Genomic DNA, 21,602 nt, shown 5'->3' with positions numbered 1-21,602 from the left:
CAGCATTCTCTTTCATTTGACATCTTCCAGCATTGTAATGGTGTCTGTCTGCTCCTTCCATAATAATCACACTATTCCACTTTAACTGACAGGTCTATGTTGAGCTTTACGTTGCATACAACAGAGCATGTGGACAGGTTGTAGTGCAGCTGAGTTGAACATTTCTTAGTTCACAACATTCTATAAATAAATATAACTTGTATTAAAATCTGGTTTTATGCATATCTGGTATATCTGGATTCAATATCCCCCAGTACTCAAACACTCAGATTTAAATTAATAAAGTATTCACACTTAAAATAAAAAAAAAACACTGGAAACTCTAGCAGATCAAGCAGCATTTATGGAGAAAGAAAAACCAGAATATGTCAAGACAATTACCCTTTGGATTAATGAAGATCTCAATTAGTTACTGGTCTTCTTTTTCTGGATCTACTCTGAAGATAGCATCACCCTACTGCTTTCAGTTTTACCAATAGGAGATTTTACCCTGTACAAACTGAGGTCAATTAGATTAGGACAATCATGTCTGGGATCGCTTATGTCTCAGATTAAGGAGATGCCTATATAAGATTGCTATGAGAAAATAAATTCTATCAGAGCATTGCAAATCAAAGAAATGTGGGAACAGAGTCCTATTTATGATTGATATAGATAGGGTTCTAATCAGTATGGGAATTAAGGGTTATAGAGAAAAAAAGAAGTGCGGACTTGAGACAGGTCAGATTAGACACTATCTTATTCAATGCTGGAGAGGACTCAAGGGGCTGAATAGCCTACTCTCATTCCTTCTTTAGTCTTATGAGCTAACTTAACATATGTAGTTCTCAAAGAATTTTGGTGAATCTGCTTTTCTTCAAAACAAGTACCATTTATCAAATATCTTAACCAACAGCACTTTTATTTTTTTCTTGAAATAAAGCTTTTATAGCAATAATTAGGAAGTCATTGTTTACTTGCCACCACAGGTCCTTTCAATTAAAACAACATATTTAGTTTCAGTACCAAAAGCATATTGGACAAAAGAGATCAATGCAAATAGCATGCAAGGATAATACTGGCTTTTAATTCAGTTTTGTTTCAAGCTGCTGAAAGCATAGCAGTTGTTTACCCAATACTTTATACCTCCTTCCCAAAGGAACCAAAAACTATTTCCATTTGTCTTAGATTTATTTTGGACAGCAGAGAAACTAACCTAAGCTTCTTTCTTGGAGTGCAATTTGTCAAGTTCACTTCAGTGAAACACATTCAAATTTTGAATATAAGAATTTATGCATTGTTAAATTAAATATGTTGGGCAAAAAAAAATAAAAATAGCTTAGAAATGCACAAGAAATTACTGTTTATAGGATCTGTGCTAGATACTTTCTCAGCGGTGGCAGGGCTATTTTCTAAGGTGCATGTACCAACCTATTTGTGATCTCCCACGATGACAGCACTCTTAAAGTGGTGGCTCTCGATAGGAATTTTTGCTTCAAGTAGTGAATTTGAGTCACTAGTGAGAAAAATGAACAGTCACCACATTTCTCTGAAGGAGGGCTATCAGGAGCGAACACCTGAGTGGAAGCCTACCCATCAGGCTCTTGAATGAAAGGGGATAACTACACTCATTCCATTTCTGGTGTTCCCACAACCAGTGGTCTCACTTTGAGGTCTCTTTATCATATTATTTCACAGTCTTTTTTTTGCTATTTATTTTATTTCCATTTTCAGTTTGTTGCTCATTGATCCTGTTTGCAGTTACTGTACTTTAGATTTGCAGAAAAAAGGACCTCAGAGTTTTATGTGGTGACATGTTATGTACTCTGATAATAAATTTTATTTTGAACTTTGAAGTAACAGAGTAATCAGTACACCATCAAACTCCCTCTGCCTCTATCACTTGAAAGTAAGGAAAAAGATCTTATTTAGAAGTTTTGATCAATCAGCGAATATTCTATAATTGTCATCAGTAGCGGTGTCCTATGTACTACTCTTTTTGGCCTGCATTCCTCTTCGTGACTCACAATTTCTTTAACATTTATGCTCCATTGCAGCAGCAACTTCATACTTGTTTTGAATGAAAATCAACATGCCCAATGTATTGTCCCCCCCCCCACCCGCCCCCAGAAATTTGTTTGGAGAACCAGTGAATAAAACCTTCAGCTGGTCAGAAGATTGATGAGTTCTGCATCCATGCATTGCAGCAATGAAGTACAGAATATGTTGTAGACCCGCCTATCAGATCTCTCCCTCTGTTTCTAATTCTTCTACTAAATGTAGTGGCAGATCAGCCTGAGGGGCCAGACACAATGCATATCCAGTCATTAAGCTTTATACCAGCCATGGCTGATAAATCTGGTGCAACCACATTTATTTGAATTTGGTGATTACTTCCATTAAAAGTCTAAAAGAGTAACTTTCTTTTTATTCCAATTTAAACTGCTGCAAATTACCAAAATATATAATTTTAACATAATTTATGAAATGAATATTTTGAAAATTGAATGCATTTTGAGTGTTTCTCTATGTCTGATCATCAAAGACACAGGGCTAGTTTAATACTATGTTGCACGGAGATCAGAAGTGAACTGAGATCACATGTGCCATGAGACAGCAGTTTTGCTTGGTATGATAGATAGAGAGATAGATACTTTACTGATCCTAAAGAATGTCTCACTGTGCTGCCCAATATGACAACATGAGCTATCATTAGACTATCAGAGCAATCTAGGAGCAATGTGTCCATCTTAGTGAAGCTCATCAGCCAATTTGCAGGACAACCAACGTCAGCATTGCCTTGAGACACTGGCAGCTGTGCAGCTACAAATGGTATGTGAAAAAGTATGGACTCTAGGATCAGCACAGAGAATAGGGCAGAGGAATTTACTCTCAACGCATATTGTATCACCATTTGGACAATTGAATTCTTAGACTACTTCACTTTGTTTTTTGATTTAACGTTAGTACAATGAACAAAATAGTATTTTTTAAATTGTTTATTTTCAAAAGCACAAAGTAAATTCTGGCATAATAAGAACCAAAGGAACAATTTAATATATCCCTCTTCAACAAATAGCATTTTGAACATAAAAGTCAGTAATTCTTAATAAAATTGAATCTTGATAAGAATTACAGTATTGTGCTATTCAGTTACTCTATGGTTGTAATGACATACAAATTTTGTAAAATGACTTTAATACATCCTCATAACTTCCCCAAATAGTCCCTGATGTAGAATGGTCCAAATTATGACATTAAAAAAAGCTAGATGTCACTGCCTGATCTGTTGACCTAACTACTCAAATGTACATTCTCCAATAATTGTGAAAATTCATTTTTTTAAAATGTGAAAGCAGCATTTCCAGTTAAAATGTGAATAGGCCACCTGGTGGGATCTTGGCCAGTATGTTCACCATTTATCATTCAGGTCATAAAATGTAGAATTAAACATTTTCTATTTTAGTATGCCTTAAAGTATTAGATGAATATTAATCTTCAGATGTTTAAAATTTAGTGCCTCAACATCTCAGATATTTTAAATTCAAACCTCTGGTTGTATCCAATTAGTTTTCACTTTTTTGTGATGTTCAAAAGAGAAGCAAAGTCACACAATTTATCTCTTCTTGCCCTGTGGCTCCCTCAGGTTTGAGTATAACTTGTTCTTACTCTAGTTCTGAATGTTGAGGGTCATTGAGGAGGAGCAGGCAGATTTTGCCACAGACTGAGTAGGAGGTGCTTGACAGTTGGATGAGTGGTTTAAGTGGTAGACTCTTCTGTTGTTTACGCTGGGCTTCTCTGTGCTCCAAAACATGGACTGACTACTTTCTGAAATGGTCCTTCTCACATTTAACTATGAAACAGGGGTTCTCAGGAGTTGGTGCAGATGTTGCATCATTTCTCAAAGATGAGAATAAAATCCTTAAATCTTTTCTTTTTTTCTGCCATTTAATCTCTTTCCATGTTGGAGTTTGGAACAATATGCCTTTTCCAGCACTCTGGTATTAGATATATAACTGACATTATGGATCCAGTGGGGGCCACTGAGTACAATTAGGGTCTCCCTTTTGGGATGTTGGCAGACCACTTAACCATTATCTTCACTGTGCCAGCATAACCTCTAGGTCTGTAAGAAAACTAGTTTTGTAGATCAAGGTCTTAAACCCAAGATGAAGCTCATGGTCTGCCTGATAACGCTTAATTCCTACCCTCTTGAACAGTTCTGAAACTTGGACTACCTTTGATTCACTTATTCTGCTGGTAGATCTGAAATATTTTGTATAGACAGTACTTTGCAGCGTCTGCAGTTGGTTGTCTAAGTTTCAGAAACATATTGGTGGGGGGGGGGGGAGAAGAGGAGTAAGGAATCACCTCTACAGGTATATCATGAGTTTTGTGCTGGATTTGACACACTGATCTTCCAATACTCCTTTCCTGAGACAATTAGATTATGCTGCCTCACTGGAAGCAGTGGCAACAATCATCGATGTCTGCCTTTGTTGAGAGGTGGCTGTCAAGATCTGGGAAGGGATCTCCTGACGAAGGGTCTCGGCCTGAAACGTCGACTGCACCTCTTCCTATAGATGCTGCTTGGCCTGCTGCGTTCACCAGCAACTTTGATGTATGTTGCTTGAATTTCCAGCATCTGCAGAATTCCTGTTGTGTCCATATTCATGGGCTTTGTTAGTGTACAAACAGTGTTCCTTCCAATTTTCTTTGCTCCACTTTATTCCTCCAGCCTGATATGTTCACACAATTACAATTTGAAGATAGAGGCAATGCTGTACCAGAACAGCCTTTACCTGTCGTCAGAAATAATGGAAGAGACGTGCAGTATATACTATTTAAGATCTCTGGAAAAGTATTACTTTCACTAGAATACTTTATGCAAAGAAACATTTCCACATCCACTTGACCTACAATTCTAGCATAAATGGAATAAAAATAAATCCAGTAATACTGCTGAATGCCAAATGTTATGCCATGTGTTCAGAACATGGAAAACAATGGTTTTTCATGTATTCCCTAACAACTACTTTCCAAAAATGTACAGAAATTAACAGGCCTTTCTATGCAAGTTTAAAGACCTCAGCTTGAAATGAACTTCACTCAGTAACTGCAATTATCATCCATGAAAAAAATATTTACAGCAATTCCAAATTTTGCAAATAACACAAACACAACAGAATTAAGTACCTGAGATCAAAGTGATTAAGCTAATCTTAACATTGCTGAATTTTATTCATTGAATGTTTTGGAAGTGGAGAAATTGTCTTCTCTAACCAAAAAACCATTGGATGCATTATCTTTATTTTACAAAGTCAATCAACATTGCTTCTGTGTCTTGTCTTCACATGAGGACAATAGCAGTAGTTGTTGCTGCTCAAACCCAGTTCTCAAACACAAATTCTGTTGCAATTTGGCAAAGATTTTCTGGCTGAAAGCAAGAGTTTATTATTTTAAAAAAAAACATCCTATAAACTGACCATTTATCTGCTGGCTCATTATCAGCAAAGATGAAACCTACTTTGCCTTTGGTACAAAATGCTTGACTTTACAAGAATGATTCCTGGAAGGCTATTCAGAGAAATCTTCTTTGAATAACTTTCAGCTCTAAAGTGCTTTACTAGGCATTGATCGAGGTCAACCATGAATATTGTGTCCCAGCTGCCAGGGCAGCATGATGTGGAGAGCAATTCGTTGCTCATGCATCAGGCTCCCCCTCTCCGCACAGCTGATGAATCCAAAGGAATAGCAGAGACTGATATAGTTTGACACCAGCGGTGTCACAGGAATTGCCAGTCAACATTGACTCCAACTCCAGATTTTTTGCTCAGGATTTATTCCCAAAGCCTTCCCTATAGTTGCAAGGCAGCCGAGGTTTCAGATCAGACTATTTCTTCTCATAGATGAGCTGCCAACCATGGCTGTCATACCCCATCATCCCGAAGTGACTGGTTTTAAGGCAGTAACTTGTCTTTGCCCTTTCTCCTATCAGTAGAAACAGTTCTGCTGGGCTTAGTAGCAAACATCACATGTGAAGACCAGGAGCTGGACTTTGTTGTCAGAGGCAATGTTGTGAGAAGCATGATATTAAGTCTATTAATAGGTTGTGGGAGCTTATCCCCACAAGCTTGAGCTAAAACATTAAGGAACCAAAATAATAGAACAGAATACCATAATTGCTTACACATTCGAAGAATTTCTAGACCAAGGACATTTGTCAACCAAGTTATTATTTTAAATACTATAAACTAAAATAAATCACACATTTTCTTGTACAATGGCATTCTTTTCAATTTAGCTCAAACTTCAATTACACCTAAAACAGACTAAAAATCAATTGAATGGTCATTAAATGTGGATAAAAATACACTGAATTGCAGTCAATTCCCACAGCGATTATAAATATTTCCTTTAGAGAATGACAGTTAATTGGACAATCAGTTAATCAGTCCAGCCACTTATTTGGGACACTATGCTGCTTATTTAGAACAGGAGACAGCTACCAAAGCTTCGAACTAGCACCAGTTATGTGAACTTAAGCGATGGCTAGGCACTCGACCGTGCTTAGAGTGAACAGTTTTTAAATAGCATCACCTGTGTGTGTTTGTGTTCAAAATGCAGCGAGTTTTTGTCACTGGTAGTTGGCAACAAATAAGCAGTAACACAATTTAGTATTAGTTTGCTTACTGCAGTTTCAAGCATTCAAGCTTAGAGATGCTTGAAACTTCTGGGAGTGAAAATGAGACCATAATCACAATATCAGCAAGTTAGGAACTACAAAGTATTTGAAGAGACAGATAATCTTGAATGCAACAATGAAAATGAAGATTTGGAGGAAGCAATCATTGATAGCAATGTATGAAGGCAGTCCATTAGCTATAGTAAGTGCCTGCACTGATTTTCATTTACAGTCAATCAAAAGAACAGGGCAGTGTGTTTGTTGGTTATCTGTCGTATCCGACAATGACACTTGGGAAACTTGGGAAAGGGAGTTTTTAAAGTGAAAAAGCTGTTGCACAGTGACAGTTCCACTCTCTTGCCCTTAGAGGTCTAGGTCCAGTGGTACAAGTAGTTGTCACAAATTAGGGTCTTCCTTGGCTGCAGTGGATAACCATGACTTCTTCTTGTGCCTTATCATGCCTGTTGCTCTCCATGAGGTGCTGCAGAACTACCCTCTTGGTCATTGGATCTCACTGTTGGAAAAGACTTCACATACTAGGACACATGTTGTTATTTCACCAGGGTTTGAAGCCTGCTGTCTACATTCACCAGGTACTTGGAACCACAAGTAAGAGCTGTGTCTGGTGGTGACCAAAGGTGAATGAGCTGCCCCACAATGGATATCGTTTAAAAAAAAAGTCATCAAAAGTAGCAGCTAATTTCCAATCATCCTTCAGTTAAATGGTATGGTTTAAATGCAAAAAAAAAATCACATTAACTTCTCTGGAAAAAGTTGAGCAGTTACTGCCTTCCAGATGGCATTGCGCCATCTTATTCATAAATCTGAACAAATTAAATTGGCAAAGGTCTACCAGTGTGCTATAACAACAGCAAGAAGCCTCTGAAAACTGTCTATCCATCCTCAAGTTCAACCATAGCCACAGCCACAGAAGAGAAAGTAGTTTATGATTTCCCCTGGATATAAGCCCTAAAAATGTTATTTTTTGGTATGTAGCCACAAGTAGTTCAGGTGAAATATTGATAGCTTTCAAATTGAAACCACAGCTGGTCCAGATGGTCTTTCTTTGAGTAAGTTTAAAGAAAATGATTATTAAATGCTGATTTAAGATGTGAACTCTTTGGCAAGCATGCAAGAGTACAAAAGATAATCATTTAAAAATAGCTACAGTTTTAGTTACAAAATCTGATGATCTGATTGTACTGAAAAATACAATTTTTTACTGAAAAAAAGAGATTCTATTGTTTTAAGAACCTTCACCAAAATTTTGATAAAACATTTGGCAGAGACAATTGTAATTAATGACAGGCAAAAGACATTAGGGCAAAGCCACAATTAAAACAAACATGTTAAATGTTGTTGACAGGAAAGCACTTTTGTCAAAGTGTGGACACAATCAAGCTCCACTTTAATACCTGATCCATAAGCTTCGCTCACACATGAAGAATGGCACTTGATAATTTAGTTATCAATACTAAATTATCTACAAGCATTAGCAGGTTTTATGGCAAGGCTAATGAAAAATAAAATGAAAGAAAGCAATTCTGATGTTTAATTTGCAAATTAACAATCAGAAATTATCATACAAAATTTGAAAAATATGGTCAAAACTCCTATCAATTTACTATTTTGAAACAAAATACAAGAAACATTTATTTTGAAATCTGTTATAAAAATATCAGAATTTAAAAACAAGCGTTATAATAAGTGACATCAATTCTATACTGAGTACCAATGTTCAATTATCTTCATGATTCAATTAAAATTCAAAATTAATTTATTTCAAGCACATCTTTGTGAAAAATTCCTTGCTAAAAACTTCTGTTGTTAGAAAATAAATTATTTTCCATATAGGTCAGGCTTGCAATATCAATTAAGCAACTTGAGTCATTTTTTGCATAGTCTTCCTAATAGCAGTAAAATTGCAAAGTGGATGATATCTTGCTTGACTGAAGAATAGCCTGGCAAGCTATCTTCAATTTTTCCCCTAGCCAGTTGTGATATGATTAATATGCCCCTGAAAAAGAAACAAAATCACTATATTTTTACAACATTTTTATGATCTAATTAGCAGATAATAAATGCTTATTGTTTAATTTACAATATAAAGTGGAAAACATACTTAATATGCCAAAAAATGATGGTGGTTTACAAAGAAAATGAGGTGCAAGTTTTTGCCAAAGGCCAAAAAATATACATGTCATGAGAGTAATACAAGTCATGTTTTCTAATACCAAATAGCCTTACACACTTCTTCCCCTGCTTCCTTCAACTTTCTTCAATTATTGTCTCTTCTGTAGGTCAGATTATTCATTACACATGAAAAGAAGTATTGGTAGCTCAGTCAAACCAAGAGCGTTCGATGGCTTTAGGCCTTTACTCACTGGAATTTAGAAGAATTTGGGGGAGGAGGGTGCAAACTCATCAAAAAAATACTGAAATTGAAAGGCCTAGATATAGGGTATTTGGAGGTGAATCTAGGAGCAGAGGGCACAGCATCAGAGTAGAAGGACATCCCTTTAGAACAGAGTTGGGAAGGAATTTCTTTAGCCAGAGGGTGGTGAATCTTTGGACTTCTTTGCCATGGATGGTTGTGGAGGCCAAGACATCATTGGGTATATTTAAACCTGAGGTTGATAGGTTCTTGACTAGTTAGGGTGTCAAAGATTACAGGAGAAGGCAGAAGAATGGGGTTGAGGGCTATGATCAGCCATGATAAAATGGCAAAGCACTCAATGGTCCGAATGGCCTAATTTTGCTCCTATGGCTTATAGTTTAAAAAACCATAATGTGCAAACGTGTTGTCCAGATGTGCACTTCTTGTGAAATATGCTAGATAATGAAAAAATCTAGCCAATTTCCCCCTCAATCTCAGGGACACCAGATCCCTTTTGATCAACCAAATGATCACAGACTGAAGGCTACATTCAAGACCTCTCTTGTCTGCATAAATCTACAAGTTAATGGATAAATCTTTTGAACCAATGTGAAGCCTCAAGAGAACAAATTTTAGCTCTGTAATAGTACCCAAATCAGATTATCACAATAGATACTCAAAAAAAGGGTACTTTATCCTCTAGCTTAGAAAATGGCAAAAAAAAATTGTTTTACTTCACTTTAAGCTACAGAAAAGCTGAACAATAGGTAGCTAACTATGCAGTCAAACAATTCAAGCTCCAAGGTTAGCTGTCATTGCAAGATTAAAACCCTGCTGAGATGCTGTAATTTATTTAAATTGATCGACAGACAATATTGGATGTATGCAGATACTTCACAACATATTGGGCTAGCTTGGACCAAAGATCTACTTAATCCTTAAAACTGAATGTTTCAATGATAACTCATAAAAAATTCACATCAATTTCAATGAGATATTTTGCCTCATCTGATACTCAGTTTCAACCTTCATATGCCATCATTAACAAAAAGAGCACATTTGTGTTCAGTAATCCTTACGAAACTAAGTACTTACAGATTCACCTGCCAAACATCGAAGGCAAGGGTTTAATGTGCCTGGTTGTCCCTGTGGAAAGAAAATATTGCTATAAATAACAAAAATTGACAGTAATAAGTATGTGTACCATGCTAAATATTTTCAAAAGATTTCCTTATATATTGGTGCTTCAACACACTGTGTCACTGTGAAAATAGATGACAGCACACCAATCATTGTTGTATTTTACTGCAAAAATTGCCTTGAAAAGCATTTTTTTTTTACTTCTGGAAAGGCTCCAATGTATAAAGGAAAAAAATTTAGGAAAACTAGTGCACTTACTGTAGATGTGTTAATAATTTTAGTTGTGCCTAACATTTGCCTGATCACGTTCAGATGGAATGGTATAGATCCAAAAGGTTTACAGTGAAGGTTTGATTTGCGGAGACAGACTCTGAGTATCAGAGCGATGAGAAGGCAGCGACCAAAGACTGTAAGGAAATGACTTGTGGAGATCCTGATTCAGCACTGCGCTGTGAAAATATGTTTCTCCTGAGAGTAGTCATGAAGGTTGCTTCTGAGACGTCTTAGACTACGTATCTGTACAGTGCTCCAAAAAGGCAGGCTGTGGAGATTGAAATTGCTCAGTGAAAATCTGACATGGATATTGAGTCAAGGTACAAACGAGGGAGGAAAGGGTTTTGTTTTGTTGCTTGTTAGGTTCTGTTTTATTGCTTTCTGTGTTGTGCTGCCAAGCATTGTAGGCGCCAGACAGTGTGTTAACATTTGCGGGCTGTCACCAACACACATTTGGGTTGTGATGGTTGTTAATGCAATCAAAAGAGTTCACTGTTTCACAAGATACATACGATAATGAATTTGAATCTGAAATATCACCATATTCCATATGTTATTTCTCCAACAGCACCTTACAGTATATATAAATCCATGAAATACTCAACAGTTTACTTCAGACTGCAAAATAGGGCCTCGTTGACTAATACAAGCAAAAAAACTTATGGATAATTCCAAGATTTTACATTTTAATAAGGAAACAATGCTGAGATTAGAGATTTGAGACAAAGATATACCACACTCTAGATTTTGAAGGGTAGTGGGAAGATAATGTTGCTATTTGGGTGTGTAGCCAATGAAGCATAAAAAAATGCAATATTGTGCAAGAGCCTTTTTATTAAATCACAATTTGCTCGCATGTAAATGAGAAGAACTGCAACTTCATTCAAATATTATACAGTATATAAACTCAAAGCATTCCTCTGGTGCAAACAACACCTTTTGGATTAGTAAAATGCATTACTTGATGCCTTCTGTTGGTTGGGGTTGACAATGGATGTTGAGTCTTAGCTGTCTCTATGATACACAAGCCTGGGTAGTTGGATATGGAGAACATGCAGCAGGCTCTCCCTCTCCACACAGCTCATAAATCCAAAAGAAAGGCAGAGACCATTACAGCTAGGCACTGCTGACATCACAGGAGTTGCCAGTCAACGTTAAACTCAACATAGGTCAGCTCCATACAGTTCCTCTCGGTTTACTGCCAAAGTCTTTCCCATAAGTGGGTATAGTCACAAGACAGTGGAGGTTGAGATCAGAGTTTTCCCTCTCCTAAATGAGCTGCCAACCACGCTGATGAGCCTTATCTGCCTGAAGGAAATAGTTTTAAGGTGCCAGTAACACGCCTTTGCCCCTTCTCTTGTCAGACAGTTCTGCTGGACTTGGCTGTCAGATATTATTTGAGACACATGCCATTTGAGCACTTAATGGGTGGTGGTAGCTTATCCCCTATTACCACCCCTAGCTATAACAACCTGAAGGAACCAAATGCATTAGTTCAGCAAGATACAGCTTGGCCTAATATATAGTTGTGTGTCCATTTATCTGTAATTAAACCCTACCGGCAACTCTTGAATTCTCAAAAATTTGAATGATTCACTTTAGAAATACTCTTAAAATGCTCAGGATTGGTCAATTAATGGTAAATAGTATTTATAGTGCCTTGAAAAAGTATTCAGCCCCATGATTATTTTCTCATTTTACTGTCTCATTTTTAAGATCTAAAATATAGATAAAAGTTGAATTTTTTGAGCTAATCTACCAGACATTGTGCATCATGTCAAATCAAAAGAAAAATTCCAAAACTTGTTAACAATTTACCAAAAATTAAAAACCAAAATTGAGGCCAAAAATATTTGTAATAGTATGTTACCTTTCTTCAGGTGCAATACCGTATATTACCTTACAAACTCAGCCAATTTGCTGATGTAGAAAATTGGAGGATCACCTGAATAAATACCTCTCTCGCTGTAAGGTCCAAATGTATAGTAGATTTTCAACAGACCAAACCAAAATGAAGACAAAAGAACATTCAGGATAAGTCCGGAAAATGATAATAGAGAAGCACAGATCTGGAGAAGAGTACAAGACCATTTCAAAGTCACTGATCATGCCTTGGAGCTCAGTGAAGTCTATCGTGAAAAAGTGGAAAAAATATGACATAGCCACACCACCTAGGTCAGGCTGCCCGCTCTAAACTTAGTCAGAGAAGAATGGCACTTGTAAGAAAGGTTACTTTGACGCCAACAGTCACTCTGAGTGAGCTGCAGGTCAGTGGCTGTAACTGGAGATGAAGTTCATGGCTCCAATCTCTAAGACCTTGCACAATAAAGGAATTTATGGAAGAGTGGCAAGGAGGAAATGCTGGTTAAAAACAAAAGGATATCCTTACCTATAAAGATTTTGCAAAGCATCTCTTCGAAGATACTCTAAAGGTGTGGAAAAAAGTCTTGCCAGATGAGACTAAAGTGAAATTTTTTGGCCACAACACCAAGCGGTATGTGCAGTTGTAAATTTAATACTGTGCATCAGCCATGTAATACCATCCCTCATGTAATGTATGGTGAAGGTAGCATCATGCTATGGGGGATGTTTTTCCGCAGCAGGCATTGAAAATCTGGTCAGGATTGATGGGAAGATGAATGTTGCTAAATACAGAGAGCGCCTGGATTTAAAAAATGGCTAGCCTCTGTCAGAAAGCTTAAACAGGGGAGGAAATTCATTTTTCAGCAGGACAATGACCCAAAGTACACTGCCAAAACTACCACAGAGTGGCTTTAAATGAAGAAAATTGATGTCCTTGAGTGGCGCTGTCAGAGTCCTGACATTAACCTGATTGAACATCTCTGTCAAGGCCTGAAGATTGCTGTGCTCTACCACACCCCAATTAATCCGGCACCGCTTGAGCAATTTTGCAAGGAGGAATGGACAAATCTTGCTCCATCACATTGTGCGAAGTTATTAGAGATTTATCCAAAAAGACAACTGGCTTTAATAGCTGTGAGAGGTGGATCAACTGAGCAAAAGGGAATGAATTCTTTTGAACTGCTGACAATTCAGTTTTTGAATTAACAAATAAAAATATGCAGTAAAATCGATCAAAATCCCTGGCTGTAATACTCACTTATGTGAACAAAGGGTTGGGGCTGAATACTTTTACAAGGCACTATATCTATTGTGCTATTTAAGAAATCAAAAAGTAGTAATAAAACAGCAAAATAAAATAATTATATTACAAAGAGCAACTCAATGTGTAACAAAAAATCTCATCTTAGAAAGATCTAAAAGAACATCAACTGCTGGAAAGAAAAAGCTACGCAGTACCATAGAAGTTAACTTGTCTATACTCGGTAGTGCAAAGATTTTGCAAATTGCTTCTGCAGGTTGAACATGATTCTGCAGATTCTGATGATCTGTGGAGCTCCAGTTTAGTTGGGTATAAGGTACAGCACTGTCATTCTGAAAACCTCCATCCAATCCGTGGCAAGGTCGCTTCTAGAAAAAAAATTATAAGGAATACAAACTTAGTTACATTCATTTCATTCAGCCGCTTTTTGACATCACGTGGAATGGTTTAGAATTGGGTGAATATTTTCTCTGTGATCAAGGAAACTCACAAGTAAGCAGCAATGGATCATCCATTCAGGATTTTTGGCAAACACTTTTATCATCATTTAGACTTGTGTTAGACTCCACTGAGGAAACAGCATTTCAGTTCAAAGGCCCATGCAGTCTGACCTATGGAGTATTTTCAGAACATGCACTTTCTGGCTTTCATTTTAAACAACTGTGGCTAGCAGAGGAACAATTCTCTGCCCCCGTGATTGGAAACTGCAAACATCACTTGATGAGTCAGGTGCCAAACCATCAGGATTTTCAAATGGTCAGATAGAGGATTAGCTTTACTCTAATAAGATCATGACTAGTCTTATTTTAATCTTGACCCTGTATTCTCATCTCTATGCATTAATTGTCATCTTCCTGCTTATCAAGAACCTAACTAACTTGAGATCATAACATATTCAAAGTTACTGCTTCCACTGCTTTTTGAGGAAGAGTGTTCCAAAGACTCATGACCGAGAAAGGGAAAGGTCTTGGTTCATCTGTCTTAAACGGACAACTACTTATTAACCACAGAACTCCAGATTTTCCCACGAGAGTAAACACCTTCTCTACATCCACCCTGTCAAAAATCTACAGGATTTTTTGTATTTCAGTTAAGTCCCCTCTCACTGTAAACTTCAGCATATACAAACCTGGACTGCCCAATCTTTCCATAAAACAACTATTGGTATTGGTCCAGAACTGATTCTGGTGTATGAATATCATTCCTTAAATAAGATCGCTTATTCACATGGTACTCTGAATGTTATATCATGTACTCTTACCTGATCATTCAAATGCTGTAGCTGAAACCATATTTGCATCATTGTATAAGAGCATGTTTGCTGTTTTTTTTCCTCCAACTGTTTGTCAACTGAATCTCCAATGCGCAAAACATTTGCCCTAGCTATTTAATATCACTGTACAATGACATGAATGTGTTATTTGAGATTCACATTCAGCACATTATTTTAAAAGGATTTTGGGTGTAAATAATTATTATAAACATTGATGTAAAAGTGGGACAAATTTGCCTCCTACATCTTTAAGTTATGGGTGAACAAACATTTTACACACATATCTAACAATAATAGATCTGAGAGTACGTGCTGGAAACTACCACAAGAGGGCACTTGATCCAGTGGTGGCAGGATTTAAAGTGAAACTTTATTTTAACAGTAATTCTCAATGAATTCTGACCAGAATTATTAACTTGGAGTAATAGCTTGGATTCCATCTCTAGTTTTTTGTTCTCTCATGGAACAAATACAACTCAGAATATGTCATGACCATAAAGAAAATCTGTAACTTTTAAGAACACACATCATCAGTTTGCCGATGACACGACCATGGTGGGTCTCATTAGCAAGAACGACGAGTCAGCATACAGAGAGGAGGTGCAGCGGCTAATAGACTGGTGCACAGCCAACAATCTGTCTCTGAATGTGAACAAAAGAGATGGTTGTTGACTTCAGGAGGACATGGAACGATCACTCTCTGCTGAACATCGACGACCTAGAGATCGTTAAGAGCACCAAATTTCTTGGTGTTCACCAGGTGGAGAATCTCTCCTGGTCCCTCAACACCAGCTCCGTAGCAAAGAAAGCCCAGCAGCATCTCTACTTTCTGTGAAAGCTGAGAAAATTCCACCTCCCCCCCCATCCTCACCACATTCTACAGAGGTTGTACTGAGAGCATCCTGAGCAGCTGCATCACTGCCTGGTTTGGAAATTGCACCATCTCAGATCGCAAGATCCTGCAGCGGATAGTAAGGTCAGCTGAGAAGATCATCGGGGTCTCTCTTCCCGCCATTACAGGGACATTTACACCACATGCTGCATCCGCAAAGCAAGCAGCATTATGAAAGACCCCACGCACCCCTCATACAAACTCTTCTCCCTCTTGCCATCTGACAAAAGGCACCAAAGCTTTCAGGCTCTCACAACCAGACTATGTAACAGTTTCTTCCCCCAAGCCATCACACTCCTCAATACCCAGAGCCTGAACTGACACCAACCTACTGCCCTCTACTGTGCCTATTGTCTTGTTTATTATTTATTGTAATACTTGCACTGTTTTGTGCACTTTATGCAGTCCTGGGTAGGTCTGTAGTTTAGTGTAGTTTTTGTGTTGTTTTACGTAGTTCAATGTAGTTTTTGTATTGTTTCATGTAGCATCATGGTCCTGAAAAACGTTGTCTCGCTTTTACTGTGTACTGTACCAGCAGTTATGGCCAAAATGACAATAAAAAGTGACGACTTGAATAATTGCTATATGTTTGAAGATGAAATTTATATTTAAGTATTAACCCTAGTTATCTTACAACTCAGCTTCAAGGTTTACTGACTATATACCACAACATATGCAATAGTGGACACAAAGCAATGATTAAAACTTGGTACAAAGATGGGTTCCAGCATTTGCAGTCTCATGTTTCCAAGTGCAAAACTTGATTGGTGGAACTAAAATACTTCAGAAAGCTTACCGAGGTGAAGGAATCCAATTAACATTATTTTCTCAACCTATAGAAAATTGTCTCCAACACAATCACTAACCTCATTAAATCTGCAGAACTCCCATCCAAACTCGTAATTTCCTTACGATGCACAGCTCATCTCTACCTCCTAACCAAGGTCCACAAACCTGACTGTCCAGGTAGGGCCACTGTCTCTGCCTGCTCCTGTCCTGAATTCATGTCTGGATTCACCTCGACTCCTTTCTATCTCCCCTTTCCCACTTACATCCATGCCACTTCACGTGCTCTTGATCGTCTCAACAATCTTCAATTCTTTGGCCCTGATCACCTTATTTTCACCATGGATGACCAGTCTCTATACATTTCTAGTCCCCCATTTTTACCTCCCCCACATTCTGTTTTCCACAGAGATTGCTCCCTCCGTGATTTAATTGTCCATTCATTCTTCCCCACTAATCTCCCTCTTGGCAAGTGACAGAAATGCTACACCTGCCATTCACTTCCTTCCTTACCTCCATTCAGGGCCCCAAACAATCCTTCCAGATGAGGCAATACATAATCCGCGAATCTGTTGGGATTGACTATTGTATCCAGTGAGCCCAATGCAGCATCCTGTACAATGGTGAGACCCAATGTAAATTGGGGAACCGCTTTGTCAAGCAACTCCACTCCATTCCCAAAAAGTGAAATTTCCTAGTGGCCAACCATGATAATTCCTATCCCCATTCCCATTCCTACATGTCGGACCATGGCCTTCAATTTCGCCACAGTGAGGCCACGCTCAGGATGGAGGAGCAACACCTCATATTCTGTCCAGGTAGCCTCTGAACTGATGGCATGAACATCAATTTCTCCTCTTGGTAATGATTTTTCCCTTCCCTCCTCACTCCTCTTCTATTCCCCACTCTGGCCTCTTACCTCTGCTCCTCACCTGCCTATCACCTGTCCTGGCAAGATGGTGCCAGTGACCAATGGTGATGTTCTGCAGACAGTTCACGAAACAACTACTTCTTTTACATATACTTCTACTACAAATCTGTGTGCAATTGTAGCTTGCAATTTACATCTTGATAATGTGTTTTTGGACCTACTGAGTGATCCGTTTTTTTGCTGTCTCTGAGGGAATTAGGCATGGCTGAGAACAAAGCGTATGGCCTAATGGCAGAATGTGAACCCATGATTAGCTCAACTACTCGCCAATTAAAGCATTGAGCAAGACTGAAATCAACGAGGATGACAGTAGCAGGAAAGTGGGGCTTGACCGGTTTCCCTCCCTGCTGCCAGAAGGTGCTGCAGTCTTGGGCAAGGTTTGATCGGTTTGATTTGGTTTTAGAAAACTCATGTTACATGTGTTTCTGGTTACTCTTTTACAGCTATTTTACGTGATTTTGATCAGGACAATTCAATGTGGACTGGCTCTGCAGCCAACGAACGACAGTGCTAAATTGAACTGAACATCCCTAGACTGTTTCAAGGACTCTGTGGTTTACTATTGTGTTACTTGCTCATTATTTTGCCATTTGCCTGATTTGTTCATTTTTTTTCCCACATGTTGGTCGTTTGAGGTTTCCTTTGAACGGATTCCATGGTATTTCTTTGTTTTGTGGCTGCTTGTGGGAAGACAGATTTCAGGGTTGTATACTGCATACATACTTTGATAATAAACATACATTGAATCTTTGGTGTCTCTCCTTCTTCCCTTTCGCCCATAGTCCACTCTCCTCTCCCATCAGATTATTTATTCTCCAGCCCTTTACTTTTCCCACCCACCTGACTTCACCTATCACCCTCTCCTACTCCAACCTTTTTTATTCTGGCATCTTCCCAGTCCTGAAGAAAGGTCTCGGCTGCCTCACCTGCTGAGTTTCTCCAGCATTTTGTGCGCGCTGCCCTGGATTTCCAGTATCTGCAGAATCTCTTGTGTTTAACATTTTTTACAACTATATTAACACCAATCAGAACATTAATGCTTTATGGAAATATTTTTTATATATCAAATTGCAACACTCTTAAGCTAATCTCAGCAATTTAGGTAAATACAAAATAATCACCAACGCTAAACTTTATTTGAAATAATACTGATGTCATTAGTGGGGTATGCTTCCAAGTTACAGTCAAGAACCAAAACAACAATAGGAAGTTTCAGTAGCTCATCTCAACTTCAAATTAATCCAGCATTCCAACAACAGATTTCTATGCTGAGTAGCAGGAATTTGTTTAAAATTCCTACTAACAATGCTATCAGTCCCCTTTTCACCTTCAGACAACTCTTTTTGGTATATTATAGCAACTTCTGCAATCATTACTTACTTTAAGATTCTAAAACACTGATGCTAATTTGGCATTAATTAAAATTAACACATTTAAGGACAAACATAATTTTCAAATGTTTTTAAATGCTTTAGTTCTTATTTCAGAAAATATAAAGTATTTTAACTGTTAGCAGTCTCTCAGTGTAAGAATTTTAGAAACTTCCAAATTTTGAAAAAGTAAGGATGTACGGAAGATGGAGGGATATGGACATTGTTGATAGGAGGGATTACTGTCTGGGTGTTTCGGATTTGGTCTTTAGCTGGTTTGGTGCAACATTGTGGGCCGAACGGCCCATTCCTGTGCTGTATAAATCAATTTGGAAGGCAAATGTAATGTTGAGCACTATTGCAAAAAATGCATCTCTTGATGCAAGTGTACTAATCAGGAGGGGTATATGGGGTGTCAGGGAGGGGTAGCACCTCTGGTGGGGGAACATGTCACATCCTTTTCAGGGCAGTTAGTCCACCTTTGGTCCCCACCTGGCACTCAGCTCTCACCTGTGGCTCCCCATAGCTGTTTGCATGCGACAGTGGCCACACCCCGGGCAACGGCTTCGACAAGCCGGCTAAACCAGGTGAGGGTAGCTGACGGGTCTCAAACCATCGGTGAGATAGGGAGTTGTCTATCCCAGCATGTGAAGACAGACTCCGGCAGATTGAGCAGACGAGACCAATGGAAGGTCCAACAGTCAAGAAGGTGGTCTCTGCAAGTGTCGTGGAACGTGTAGAGCAGGACAAGACACAGAAGATGTCCTGGTCATCCACTGCACCTAGTCCCATCTCCAGCCGTCTAGACTCTGTCTTGCCACTGGACCCAGATGGGAATTCGGAAGAGAGAGTGAGGCTGACGCTGCGCAACTCTCCCTCACTTAAATCCATATCACGCGCTAGTCTCGACACCATCATTATGGTGTCGAGGTCCTCATCGACGGCAACGATGGACGAACAACAACAACTAATCAGGAACACCTGGAACATCACGTACAAGTTCTTTTCCCCCGCATTTGAAGTAATTCAGAGAAGATTTGCTAGGTTTATTCTTGGGATGAAGAGGTTATCATTAAGTTATAATTGAGGATCCTGGAGTTTAGAAGAACAAGAGATGGCAGTGTTGAATGGCAGTGTAATCTAGAATTAAGGGTATAATTTTAGAAGAAGGTATCACCTATTTAAGAGAATGAGGAATTTCTTTTTGCAAGGAATTCTCCACCTCAGTGCTCTGAGAGCTGTAGATACTGAAGGCTGAGATAGAAAAAAAAATTCCTGTTTCCCAATATTCAAAGTGGAATAGGGACCAAGTTGAGACCAGCAAACGAATGGTCAGGTAGGCTTGACAACATACATGGCCCATTCCCACTCCTCCAAATTTCTTCTGTATTTCAGTGATTTCATTACATTGATCAAAACTTGAATTCAACTGCTGAAGAGCCAGAAAACTGGAAAATGAAATTCAGCTAAATCACTCTTATGGATTGGGTGATCTCATTCCCAAATATAAAATTCTGTTTTGCTCCAAGCCATATTTGAGATGGCCAAGAGTCTTGAGTCAGTTTTAAGCTAAATTTAGCCTCTTTAAAAAAATGGTATATTCATTCTTACAAAGATCTTTATTTGATTAACTACACTCTTTCACACAAACTTGGAGAATTCTCACCAGCTACGTTTATCTAGCAGGTGCCCTTGGCTCTGCAAGGTCACAGCTGCTTTTCTACCGTTCATACGCAAAGTCATACTGTTTTCTCCGCCTTCCAACATACCAAGTGACCGAGGAACGAAAAGGCTCACTGCACAATATCTATTGCACTGTGAAGCAAATGCAAATTGACATCGTTTCTTAATAAAATTCCTCCCACCCAGTTGACAGCACTAAGAACTTTCCTTTTTACATAACACTAAAATTCCACTATAAATACATCGATGACATAGCAATTTAAATCTTTTAAACTGGACAAGTAATAAGGAATGCAAAAACAAAGCGCTTTATCTCCCAAGTGTAGAAGACCTCACCACCCCGTCAGTACCCGATAAAACCAAACTTCGGCTGACTAGAGCGCCTGTCGTCCGAAACAAGCTGGACAAGAACACCATTTAAGCTTATACACCCAGCGTATACGTGCCACAAAAATTAGAGCAGTACATTACAAACATAAATTTAAAGTCTACTCTCCGTCCGTGATCCCCGCTTCACTCTAAGCTCAACATTGCAAGATTCTGTAATATACGTTTACCGAAGTTACAAAGGTCGGTCAGTCGACCGCTAGCACTCACTTTATCAGGTTGACCCCAGCTCTCCGGAGGCACGGCGAGGCGGCGCTTTTGGAGGGTGACTGAGTAATCCATGGAGACGGGCACTCGCCCCGCCGAAACCACAAGCGCAACCCCCCGGTCGTTACCCTCCAGAGCCCCGGCGGACGATCCCTGGGGGAGACCGGGAAGGGACGTTGAGCGAGCGAGCGAGCGTGCGTGCGCGCCCGCGCACGGCGCGGCTTCAGCCGGATTCCACGCGCCTGCTGACGCCAACCAATCAGGCAGCACGCCGTGATCACATGTTAATTCAAAAACTTGGGGGGCGAAGTCAATGTCCATGCCATCAGGTTGGAGGCTACCCAGACGGAATATAAGGTGCTGTTCCTCCAACCTGAGTGTGGCTTCATCTTTACAGTATAGGAGGTCGTGGATAGACATGTCAGAATGGGAATGGGACGTGGGACGTGGGATTAAAACGTGTGGCCACTGGGAGATCCTGCTTTCTCTGGCAAT

General features: G+C 38.9%; 1 protein-coding gene across 1 annotated transcript; it reads right to left on the bottom strand.

Annotated features, from left to right (window-relative positions):
- Window positions 1-2,853: 2,853 nt before the first annotated feature.
- On the bottom strand, window positions 2,854-21,329 carry si:ch211-221j21.3 (uncharacterized protein C10orf143 homolog). Its single transcript, XM_063071798.1, has 4 exons — window positions 21,111-21,329; window positions 13,776-13,946; window positions 10,137-10,187; window positions 2,854-8,681 (listed from the first exon to the last, which is right to left on the bottom strand). The coding sequence occupies exons 1-4, from the start codon at window positions 21,180-21,182 to the stop codon at window positions 8,652-8,654; spliced, it is 324 nt and encodes a 107-aa protein (XP_062927868.1). The 5' UTR covers window positions 21,183-21,329; the 3' UTR covers window positions 2,854-8,651.
- Between the last annotated feature and the right edge of the window lie 273 nt (window positions 21,330-21,602).

This window comes from Mobula hypostoma, chromosome 19, assembly GCF_963921235.1.
Source record: "Mobula hypostoma chromosome 19, sMobHyp1.1, whole genome shotgun sequence".
NCBI lineage: Eukaryota > Metazoa > Chordata > Chondrichthyes > Myliobatiformes > Myliobatidae > Mobula > Mobula hypostoma.
The sequence above is the reverse complement of the archived record's forward strand: the minus strand, read 5'-3'. Positions and strand labels throughout refer to the sequence as shown.

What these genes read in the sequence shown, in the direction of transcription:
- si:ch211-221j21.3 (XM_063071798.1), bottom strand. Translation starts at nt 21,182, where the DNA reads ATGGATTACTCAGTCACCCTCCAAAAGCGCCGCCTCGCCGTGCCTCCG. An exon ending in GCTGGGGTCAACCTGATAAA is followed by an intron (nt 13,947 to 21,110) that starts GTGAGTGCTAGC and finishes TTTTTTTTCTAG; the next exon opens with AAGCGACCTTGCCACGGATT. An exon ending in TAGACAAGTTAACTTCTATG is followed by an intron (nt 10,188 to 13,775) that starts GTACTGCGTAGC and finishes TTCTTTCCACAG; the next exon opens with GGACAACCAGGCACATTAAA.